This window comes from Anopheles gambiae, chromosome 2 (genome assembly GCF_943734735.2).
Source record: "Anopheles gambiae chromosome 2, idAnoGambNW_F1_1, whole genome shotgun sequence".
Classification (NCBI taxonomy): Eukaryota; Metazoa; Arthropoda; class Insecta; order Diptera; family Culicidae; genus Anopheles; species Anopheles gambiae.
This window is the reverse complement of record NC_064601.1, coordinates 60,664,917-60,677,416: the sequence shown is the minus strand read 5'-3', so window position 1 is coordinate 60,677,416 and position 12,500 is coordinate 60,664,917. Positions and strand designations below refer to the sequence as shown.

The 12,500-nt window shown below is 41.9% G+C and overlaps 1 protein-coding gene across 1 annotated transcript in view; it reads right to left on the bottom strand.

Moving 5' to 3' along the window:
- Window positions 1–12,500, bottom strand: part of LOC133391662 (uncharacterized protein DDB_G0283357-like) — a 39,244-nt gene that overhangs the window by 9,199 nt on the left and 17,545 nt on the right. Inside the window, exon 3 of the mRNA XM_061647231.1 lies at window positions 11,829–12,500. This exon is cut by the window's right edge and continues 1,666 nt beyond it. Coding sequence (XP_061503215.1) covers window positions 11,829–12,500 — 672 coding nt within the window. The remainder of the gene's footprint in view (window positions 1–11,828) is intronic.

Sequence of the window (12,500 nt, the reverse complement as noted above, 5' to 3'; positions counted from 1 at the left end):
GAGCGCTCGCGCATGAGTGCAAGCAAGCGCGGTATAAAGGATTGAGGGAGACAAACGATTATTTTGCTCCAAGCTTTCTACTTTTGTCCCGTTGGGGGGCTGTCTGCACACGCATGTTTTCCCGCAAATGCAATACCCTAAATTTGCCCCAAATCATGCTCCGCCGAATACAATGCTTCAGACCTTTACTGTACACGGATATAATAGGAACTTTGAGCGTCCAGTATGAGCGATAGCTTGAATGTAGAGTGTAGCGTGTTTTCTATGGCCAACAGCAGAGTAGCAATTCCATTCGAAGCCACTGCGATTGCAATTTTCGATTAAATGCAAGAACAGTTTCGAGCATAAACGGATTTCCGATGCCACCAGGTCAATCAAGGAAAAAACCTGTCCATTGTGTGTCTCCTCTCCGCTGGATTGTTCTGTCAAATCGTAGCTGTCCACTGCTGCGGCAATATCATCGCACACCGTTCATTGTTCGTTGTTCAATCGGTTCACGTTTACTAATATGTTGTACAACTCATCGATAGCATAAGAGTATTCCGCATCCATCAGGGAAAATATTTCGGCTGCGGATAAGACGCATTTTAGAAAGTCTGGCAATATCTGCACAAAGTCGTCTAAATGCAGCATGGTCGGAAATATCGTTAGTGCCTTCCGCGGCGTCATTTCGCACAGATACTAATCAATGATTCGCAGCGCTTTGAGGTTCTCGAAAGCTCGCAGTATCTGATTCTGTTCGGAGTCTTCGATGGTGTACTGATCTTGATTTTGCGAGTGTAAATCTTCACTTTTGTGTTCACGTTTGCGTTCTTCAATAAGAAAGGATAATGCGACATTTCCTCCACCAATATAAGGGCAAATAGGTGACGCAGATGATTGAACATTTGAAATGAGATTGCTGCCTGTAGAGTTCTGGATATTTTGGTGTCGTCCTGCAGCAATCCAGACATCAACAGTACACCATGCGACCAATAACGATCAGCCAATCAGTCTGGCGGTGGCCCGCGATCCACTGGTTACCCTTACCAATATACCACGGAAGCTGCGGCAATTAATTTTAAGCTTAACTGTACTTTTTGAATCTTTATGCTGTTTAGATCACTTCATAAATATAACACAATTTCACATACGTGAGGGCGATATTCTGTCTGTTCGTTTGACGAAAACATCCTTGACGTCTTTCGTCCAACGCCTACATCGATGAATCGCTATGTCGGTGCCAAAAGTGCAAGAAAACCAACACGGTACAAAAATCATCCAAGCTATCCGCACCTAACATCAACTCACTAACCAACATCGTCTCACTATAGAGTGTAAAAGTAACGCTCTATAGTGAGAGATTGAAAATGAGAACCTTTTTGTAAAATTTGTTATATGACATCATTTCATAGACTTTAAAAAACGATCAAGTATAATTATTCGTTGCTGGGCAGTGTGTTAGATCATCGCCAGGAAGTTTGTGATCAGGTGTTATACTAGATTCTAGTTTAATTTCCATCCACATAGTGACAACACTGTTAGCAAGGCATACAAGATGCTAAGTTTTATCTTTCGATAATTCTGTGAATGTAGTGATGTCTTGTGTCTTAAGTCGCTATTTACTTGTCTTGTGCGCTCGTGCGTAGAGTACTGCTCGGTACTATGGTCGCAGAACTGCACTACGACGATTAATAGAATAGAGGCAATACAACCCATTTATCTAGATCCCTCCGTGCTTCTTCTGGCGTCCCTCAAGGCAGCAATCTGGGACCTTTACTATTTGTCCTTTATATAAATGATGTCTCCACGATCCTTCTTATGGATAATCACCTGCTCTATGCGGACGACACCAAAATCTTTCGGCAAATCCAGGGACCAGACGACCATCGCATACTCCAGGCTTCACTAGAAGAATTCGATAACTGGTGCACGCGAAACTCCTTAACCATTTGTGTTGATAAGTGTGTTACCATCACCATCAGCCGTTCGCGCTCTCCAGTGCATTTCGACTACACGCTAAACGGGCAAACTTTGCAGAGAGTCGATTGTGTCAAGGACTTGGGTGTTTTCGTCGACGCGAGACTCACGTTTGAGCAACACCTAGATCACGTTGTGACAAGATGCAGTCAATTGTTAGGTTTAGTCGTTAACATGACTCGCGAGCTGTCTGACCCAATCTGCACCAAAACTCTTTATTGTGCTCTTATTCGATCAGTGCTGGATTATGGCAGCGTTGTGTGGTGGTCCTCCTCTGCTCGGGGGGTTGCGCGCTTGGAGTTCATCCAGCGTAGGGCTACCCGTTTCGCGCTCCGTTCGCGGGGCAGCAACAACGACTACGCAACAAGGTGTTTGTTGCTCGGGTTACCCCAACTCGACGACCGAATACGAAATGCTAGGCTGGCTTTTATCGTTGGGCTTCTCAATGGTAGCATCGATTGTCCGGTTTTACTCTCGTCGATACAGCTGTACGTGCCTGCAAGAACTCTCCGCCCTCGGGCGATGCTGGCCATCCCAGAGACAAGGACCGCCTTCGCCTCCCGAGACCCGTTTTTGCGTATATGTCTTGCTCTGAATGCGGAATCTGATGCGTATTAGCCCGGCATGACGATGGCAAATGTGTTGAGTCGCATTAATTTACTTCGCGCCTCTCGCCAGAATCTTTAGCGTCCTTGTAATTGTTATTGTTGTTATTATTGTGTTATTGTAAAGCGTGTGACTATTTATGTTATATTCCTATTGTACCCTTACATATATCGAGAGGGCTTATGAGGTCCGTCGATCATTTAATAAATATACATATATACAACGCAAGTCTTGTAATGCTTTAAAATGCGACCAATTCAAAGGACTTACAACTATGCTAAGTTATCGTTCGCGTTGCCTTCTGCTTGGCCTACAGACGCTCAACACCGTTTTAAGGTCAACCAATGTGTATTTATTGCTAAAATATTTTAACAAAGGAAATACTTTGTTTTTTAGAAGAGGCAACTTCTACGTGCCTTTGGGACCTCTTCGATCTCGTAACTTGCTTGTTGATGAGAACAGGCGTACCTTATATGGATACAACGAACCGTCACTAGCTATGACAAGGCAATTCAATACATGGTCCCATCACTTTGATTTTAATGTAACGACCAACGCATTTAAAGAGAATAATTTATCAATTTCCAATTTTGGCGACACCGGATTTAGGCAGATGTTAGGGGAATAAGTTAGGGATTATGTGTGGAATAGCTTAATAAAAAAATACATTATTAATAAATAAAAAAATTAATTAATTAACTAATTAATTAATTAAAAAAAGTTTAGGGGCCAAGAAGTCCGTTTGACACCAAATAACCAAGGTCATTAGCGAAACCAACAACGTTGATAGCACTGTTACCCCAAACAACAACAAGACGAATTTTGGTCATAAATGACAATTAATTTTACATCTGTCTGTACATCGTTACATCGCTGTCGGTTAAGGCCTGCCTGTACCACTTGTGAGGTTGGCTTCCAGTGACTTTTGGATTGCCCCCCATAGCAGTACAGTCAGTCCCAAGGACTGTGTAGGAATTATTATATTATTAGTATTAGCCAAATTCTGTTTGGCCATCTTGGATGCCTTTTGACAGCAGAAAGCCCTGGAAAACTCATCAAACTCTAAAACCGTTATTTGGGCCCTTCACTATTCTAGTCAGTGTTTTGTATGGAGTTTGACAGTTGGAGGCTGAAATCATGTAAACACTCCATACAGATTATTCTAGCCTCGTTGTTAGAATTGGATTTGGGTACCTACTCAAAAAATGGCAAAACAAGGTGGTTTACATACATCTCAAGGTGGATTCAAGAGATCTGGTAATGGAATCTAGAATCGAAGTGTATGTAGTCCAGGTGGTCCCATAGCATGTTTTTTGTATAACCAAATTTAAATATCACTTTTGGACAGAAGGGCTAAAAACGTTTGTTCAAACAAGCTTTTTGAAGGCTTGACGAATAGACAAAACACTCTAAAAATCTTCATTCAGAAACAGAAGCGATAAAAATCAGCCTTTTAAATTCATGCACCTAGGGATAAGCTCACCTGTATATATACCCACTTAGATACTTTCTTACTTATCCGGCACTACAACCGCTTTACAGTCTTGGCCTGCTTCACGATTGTCCGAAACCACTCACGGTCTCACGCCTTCGTCTGCCAGTCCGTTATCCCGGCCTTAATGGCAGACGCCTCCGAGCCATCCTGCCAACTCAATTTGGGCCTACCACGCCTCCCCTGTTCTTGTGGACGGCCTAAAAAGACTTTACGGGCTGGGTCGTCCGTTTCCATGCGTACAACATGGCCAGCCAACCGGAGCCTGGCGAGCTTGATACGCTGGCAACAGTAAGGTCGCCGTACATCTCGTATAGCTCATCATTATAGCGGCTCCTCTATTGTCCTTCCACACATACGGGGCCAAGTATCCTTCTGAGCATCTTCCTCTCGAACGCGGCTAAGAGGGTTTCGTCAGATTTGGACAGTGTCCATGTCTCAGAGGCGTATGTGAGTACCGGAACTATATAGGTACTATATAGTCCCAGCTTCGTCCGTCGCGACAGGTTCTTTGAGGTGAACTGATTTTTCAGGCTGTAGAATGACCGGTTGGCAGCCAGCATCTTTGCGCGCAACACAGCTTCCATGCTATTGTCGTTACTGACCTTTGACCCCAAATAGGTTAATTGAGGGACGACTTCAAAAGTGCGTTCACCTAGCTGTACGTCACGCCTACGTAGATTCTGATTATTTATTGGTAGACCCGCTGATGTTGCCACCATCAGTTTGGTCTTTGCCTGGTTTATCTGCAAACCGAGGTTCTCTGCCACCTGCTCGATCCCTTGGTAGGCTTCTGCTTCATAGGAGAGCCGCAGACCAATGATGTCTATATCATCAGCGTATACCAGGATCTGGGTTGACTTATAGAAGATGATTCCCGTAGTCTCTACCCTCGAGCCGCGGATGGCCCTCTCTAGCGCCAGGATGAATAGGAAACATGCAAGCCCGTCTCCCTGGCGCAGACCTTTGATGATAGCAAAAGGTCCTGAGAGTTTTCCATCCACCCTCACCTGGCAAGTGACGTTGGTCATAGTTATTCTAACTAGCCTTATCAGTTTGGCCGGGATTCCAAAAGAGCTCATAGCGTCATACTGTTTTACCTTGGCTATGCTATCATATGCGGCTTTGAAGTCAATGAAGAGATGGTATGTGTCGTTTCTGTATTCAGCCATCTTCTCCAAGATCTACTGCATAGTGAATATCTGATCAGTGGTTGATTTTCAGTTTCGGAATCCTCTTTGATAGTTTCCCACTATCTGTCCGACGTGCGGGACAAGACGATCCTGAAGGATCAGGGAGAATATTTTATTCCAAATGAAACATTCAATAACCAATTTACAAATTTCTAGTGAGCACCAGACCGATTTATCATGAAAATCATAATTAAAATTTGAATCGAAAAGGGCTCTTAGATATTAAACTGCCTGTAACGAACTTTTGGCTACTTATCAAATTATCATATATTACTTTACATCGTTCCTACATAGTCTTTGGACAGTTGTACGTATGGCGGCATAGTCTATTTGAGGCTTGAACCCATGACGGGCATTTTTTGAAGTCGTACGAGTCGACGAGTGTACCAAAAGACCAACTGATGTTTTTATCGATCTGTCTATATATAATATATTATTTGTCAGATATATTGTTTGTTTTTTGTTTGTTTGTTAGTTAGTTAGTTAGTTAGTTTGTTTGTTTGTTTTTTTGTTTGTATGGTAAAATGTATGGTGTATGGTAGCAATCCAATTTCGGGAAAAGTTGACAGACTAGGACCTTGAGGTAAGTAAATGTTTTTACACACATTTTATTTAAATATTTGTAAACCATTTTTTTGCGATTAAATAAAACATAAAATGACAATTGAAGGGAACAAATGATTTTATAAACTTCCTATTTTATTTTGCGCAAGCCAGACGAACATGCAGATTGCTATGAAAAACTAAACTATAGGCTGAATAAATCAAAACCATAGACTGAGATTGTACGCGACGAAAAATATAATTATTGTGAAGCAACTATAATGAGCTTCATCTTCCAACAACTTATTCTCAGTTTGTTCTTAATACCCTATTCTCTATACATGACCATTAATGTTATGCGTTACACTAAAACGCAGGCATACTCAAAGCCTATTTGTGATAGAATGAATAATAACTCACTGTATCCTGTTGCTGTTGTGCTTGCTGTTGTTGCTGAATATGGGATGATTGTGGAGATTGGTTTGATTTTATGTAACTAGAGGAATTAGCTCCAGAATGTTGAGAAGCATTGTTTGGCGCTCCTCGATATTGTTGTTGTCCCAATGTTGGATTAGTAGCAGCTAAAAGCGGCGAATTTAAAAATTGGGAAGAGAAGTTGGGCATCTGTTGCTGAGGTGGCGGAGGTTGGGAAGTGTTTGAAGGATTTTGCCCACCATGACCACCAAACATGTTAGACGCAGCTACTGCTGCTGGTGGTATACCGTACGCACTCTGCGTTGCAGCACCTGTAGCACTTGCTGCGCCGAAAAAAGCGTTTTGTCCCCCACCCGAATTTGAATAGTAGTTAGCTGCCGTGTTTTGCAATGGAGCAGGCGGAAACATGTTAAGATACTGCTGTCCAAACGGTGGTTGATTAACCGATCCACCGCCATTAGGTTTAGGTTGTCCAATAGCACCTATCTGTTGCGTGGAAGTTTTTACTGATGAGGACATTAACGAAGTATTATTTGATGATATCAGCATGGTATTTGGGTTTCCCATTTGAGTTGTTTGGTTGTACGGAGATTGGACTGAACCCATGCGAAACTGAGATGAAAGGCTTTGGAACATCTCAGGTGTAGGTCCCGTTTGCATATTTGTCGCGGTCGGAGTCATATATGTATTATATGGCCCTCCAGTTGTACCTGATGTTCCATAGTGTCCAGGAAACTGTGAAAATTGTGAACGACCACTTGGTTCGATTTGGAATGCGTTGTATAATCCACCTTGAGAATTCATGGCGGCAGCAGCAGCAGCTGAATTATATAACACAGCAGGAGGTGATGGAACAGCAGATACGCCGTACTGTGCCGGGTAGAACGGTTGTGGAGCAGAAGGAATTGATCCGCTTTGCATTTGTGGGGGGGGTGACAAACCCATACTATTAGATTGATGCATACCACCAGCACTGCTTTGTTGCGTGGGTTTAACCTTGCACACATTAACATTATTCGCAGCGACTGCCGCTGCCAATACATCTGCCACTGGGTGTTTGTTCAGACCCATAGTAACGGCCACTGCAGCTTGATGCTGTTGAACATTAACAGAGGAAACATGTTGTGTCTGTTGTGTCTGTTGCTGATGTTGTAATTGTAGTGTTTGCTGATGATGTGTTTGCTGCAATTGTTGCGGAAGTTGTTGCGCAGGATGCTGTTGCAACTGCTGTTGAATTTGTGATTGTTTATGAGGTTGGTGCTGCTGATGCGAATGTGAATGTTGTGACTGAGACTGTGAAAGTTGTTGGGGTATTTGTTGCGATTGCTGTTGCGGTGAGTGCTGCACCTTTAATTGTGATTGAGAAGTTTGTGCTTGTGATTGTGGCAGCGATTGCGAAGGCGGTTGCGTCGGAGGATGCGATTGTGATTGCGACTGCGTTTGTGGTTTATGTTGCTGTTGCGATTGTTGATGCATTTGTTGCAATTGTTGAATGTGTTGACTTTGCTCCTTATGTTGTTGCTGCTGACGTTGAAGTTGTTGCGAATGATGTTGCAATGAGTGTTGTGATGGATGCTGTAATTGTTTCTGTGGCTGTTGCGTATGTTGTTGCGTAGTCGATTGAGCTGATTCTTGCATATTGTGTGCCTGTCGTTGATGATGTAGATCTTGCTGTTGGTGGGGATGTTGCTGTTGCAGTTGATGCGTCTGTTGATGAACCTTTGTCGGCTGTTGTTGAGAGTGATGATGACTCAGACCATATCCCTGATTAGAAGGGTCATTACATTCGTTGTTGAGAGTAATTCCAGTATTAATGTCGCATCCATTGTTCGATCCCGTGGGATTGGGAATATTGCAAACATTATTGGAGCTATTAAAATGTTCCACTAAGGAATCTGATTCTGATCCAAATGCTGCTCCATAAGAAGAATGGGTACCATGCGCTTGGTGAGAGTGATGACCAGCAGTTCCAGCATGGGAATGTTGATACTGTGGTTGATGGGATGTATGTTGTGTCCTTACGAAATTTGATTTTAAATGAACATTATTTCCACTAGGAACATTTCCACTACCACTAACTGAATGTTCATTTGCCATATTGACGTTGCATGTAGCACTACCTCCGCCGCCACTATTTACTGTTCCCGATCCTGTTTGTTCTGGTACAGTGGGCATTTCCCAAACTTTCTTTACACTTGCTATTTTCATGTTCAAATCGGCTGTCGAAGGAGAAATTATATTTTGTACTGACGCAGACACTCTTCCATGGCCGTTACCTCCGTCGACTTCTATTGATTTTGATAAACACAATCCAGCCGATACTGTAGATTGTTGCTTAATACCTTTGTCACCTTCAATTAAATGGCTAATATCAGTCTCAAAGGCAAATGGTTTTACTTCCTTATAATCGGTCTCACTTTTTTGAAACGGAATTCCTTGCAGGGTACTTGTGATAATAGTGGACGACTGTTGTTTTGTAACACCTGCAGAAAGCACTGTTCTTTGAGAATTACCAACGATGCTATGTTGCGAACTTCCTTCACTTGATGTCGTTACTGGTATCGAAGTTGTTGGACGATGTGCTGACGTATTAGATGTCAAAGATTGTGGTGACTTCATTATTGAACCAACTGCATTAGAAGCACCAGTAATAACTTTCTCATTCATTAAACCTGATTTTACTTTTGCATCAACATTTATGACACTATTGCCACTTTGTTGACGTTTCAGATTTGTTATGGAAGCGTCTACACCCGTTCCGCCACAATCACCTACTGTGTTTGTGTTGTTTACACTCAACGCGGATACGGCTGATTTGAAGTTCGTGTTGTCGAATATCATCGTGGTGTTAACTGGAGCATTATTGCCATCAAGATGATGCTTATCATTGTCAGTGTTGGAGCTAACTGTGGAAGAAGCATTCAGTTTTTCTGTTACACCTTGTTGTGTTAAGTGACGCTGATCTGTTACACACTTTATGTCTCCTTCTACTGATAATGTTGAAGAACGTGTTCCTGATGTTCCTGACGGCATGGAGTCATTGTCGTTGTTACTGTTTGATGTTGTGATTAATTGATTAGAATTTGATGTATTCACTGAAACTAATGAATCGCTGCTCCCTTCAGTGGTAGATGATTTACCCCCTCCTTGGCTTTGTGATACAGATTGCTGCTGGCGCAATGTAATTACATTGATGGAACCGCCTCTAAAATTTCCAACAATAGCCTTTCCTCGCACATTACTGTCCATAGAGTTATTCAATTTACCAACAGATCCTGATATGGTGGATAAATTTGTTGACTGTTGTTGTAAAGTTGTAGTACTACCATTTTTTGTTGTATTTGTCTTGGTATCGTCTACCAATGACGCAGCCGTGGACTTATTAGAATCGCATTCATCACTAGTTTGTTTCATCACTGCCAAACAATGATCTGTGGAATTTGATCTACCATCTGATTTGTGACTATCCTCTCGAGAATGAGATTCGTCATTACGAATATCTATTGCACTATGTTCCCTCTCTAGGATCTTCGAAATGGGATTTTCTTTTTCAAGTGATAAAACATCATCCGACGTATTATAAGCATCACACAAAGACAATGGTCTTTTGTTATGTTGAACTGTGCGATCGTCCCGTATAGGAGATATTACAGAGGTAACAGTGCTGTTCGAATGGTCTACAACAGAATGTTTTGTTTGTCTATCATCGTCATCAACTGTACTGGAACTAAATGGGTTTTTTGAATTAGTGCATCCATATCCGTCAACTTTTTTGCTGATGGCTACACTTTCCTCGATAGATGTAATAGAGCCAGAGAAGACTCCTTGTTGTTTCTGGCGATTATTTGCACTCGAAGGATTAACAACAGAAACAATAGAGCCAATATTCCCCCCTCCTCGGCCTCGTCGTGATGGTTCACCACGTGGTACGAATCCTTCCTTTGCACCCCCAAAAATAGTCGAATCCGCATTAGCTGTACTATGTATTCCAACAGTAACAGACATTGAATGGTTATATATCTTTTGATGTACATGATGTTTTGTTTGTTCGTCAAAACTCTCTTCCGAATATTCAGATTCGCTCCAGCAATCTTGATGGTAACCACGACCAGCTCCACCAGTTCTACTGCCACCACGAGGTCTATTCCAATTCAAAGAACCGCCTCTACTGGACATGCATCCCGTCCCATCTGCTCGATGGAATCCAACACTGTAGCCCCCGCCACCACGAACGCCACTGCGAGAATCATGCCTTCGACTATCGCGAGAATGTTGGGTTGTTGTTGCATCTTTCTTTTTTAAGCTATTTTGATGTGGTTGATGCGATATCGTCGTAGAAGTTATTTGTTTGTTATCATCTGTGTAGCCTAGCGATCTTGAAAGATGTGAAGTCTCATGTGTTGTATCTTTGGGGCATTCTAATTGATTTAATTCAACATTTTCTTTTTCATTCGTTTCTCCTATTCCAAAACAAGCATATCCATCCGACCTAGATAATAGGCTTGCTTTATCCATTGCAGCGCCAGGGGAAGAGTCCTCAGGGTCTAGTGACGTATTCGAACTACCAACGCTATTATCTTCTATTGTAGCACCGTCAAATGACAGATGCTCACATCTGTGAATCTCTTCATCATTTTGATTTGATTCACAATCAACGGTTTTCTTAATACGTTGCTTAAATGACATTTTTTCATCTTTTATTGAATCGGATGATGATTGGGGCGTTGTTTCTTTCACCCGGTGTAATATCTGTTTAGGCAAGTCACAATCAGAACGTGGGGGCGTTTCGCGGTGAACATCACTGCCACTAAAAGAAGCAGAGGATGACGCAGACGATTCTTTTTGATCTTCCATATCCCATGATTTCTCACGCACATAATTTCCAGATACTTTAGTATTGCTTCCGACATTTCGAATAACCGGTTTATGGTGTGGTTGGCTTGTATGATGATTATCATCACTTGAAACACTTGTTTTACGATTAGACGATTCTGATAAGTTACGGTCTAATTGCGGCGTTACACAACCAATGTTTTGCTTGCTGTTGACATAACTATTCAATTCTTGGGTACCACCAGTAGCATTATTAAAACGATTGCCGTCTTCAAATGATTCTTTTTTTGTTTTCATTACCTCGCGTTGATTATGTTCAACTGCATCATAATGATGCCTCTGGCGTTCATCACGATCCCGTACAGAAACTGCTGTTCGACGTGATGAACTTGTCATTGCGTTACAATTTTTTCCGTATGTCTGTTGATTATGAATAAACCGTGGATCATACTGTTGAGCAAAGGGAATTCCACTTTTTATCTCACCAACAGAATTGCTACCACAAGGACCAGTGTTTCCGATTCGAGGTGAAACAAGACCAACACTATTATTATTACTCGTCAACAAATTTGCACCAGAAGTGTTTCGCTCCAGTTTGCGCCTTTGAAACCTTGGGGGCAAATTTGATTGAAATGTCTTTGAGAATCCTGGCATGTCCCAATTACTGCTAGTACTGCCACTGATGTTTCCCGTTTCGCGATCATGTCGTGAACCGGTGCCAAATTCATAACGTGCATCTTTCAAATTAGTTCGTTCGCCACTTTTACCACGAATTTTAACGGATATTACACGTTCGTTGTTATGTTCCGATACAGGTTCAAAAACTTTTTCCTCTTCCAGTTTGTTTCCTAACGTTGTAGAGATATTGATAGTCGAGGCAATATTACCACTTTTGCTAATATCATTATTGCCTGCTTTTGCATCTATTGATTCCTCTGTTTTTTTTCTGCTAAGCTTTTCTTCCAGTTCCTGTAACTTTCTAGCGGCAGCCAGTTTACGTTCAATATCACGTTTAAGGTCCTCTTCCTGGCGTTGTTTTAAGCGCTCTTTTGCTTCTGCTGCATCCAATCCCCCTGCCGTCATGTTTACATTGATTGCACTGCCTTCTCCAACTAAACTACGCACACCGCTGCTACAATTTATTTGCATAGAGTCTTGATTTGGATCTCTTTCTCTATGCGCTACACTTACATCCAGAGTACGATCAGATTTATCAAATATTTCATGTTCTTGCTGCTCCTTTTCTGCTTTAACTGATATTATATTTATATCTGTAGCCATATCCTTTACTTTCATAGCAGTTGGTATTTGATTTAACTCTGATTCATCATCAGAAAATTCTAATTTTTGATTATAATCAAATTCAGAATCTTTAGCCCATCCTTCGTCCTTTGCAATTGCTTCTAATCTTTGCAATTCTTCATCTCGTATGATAGGTC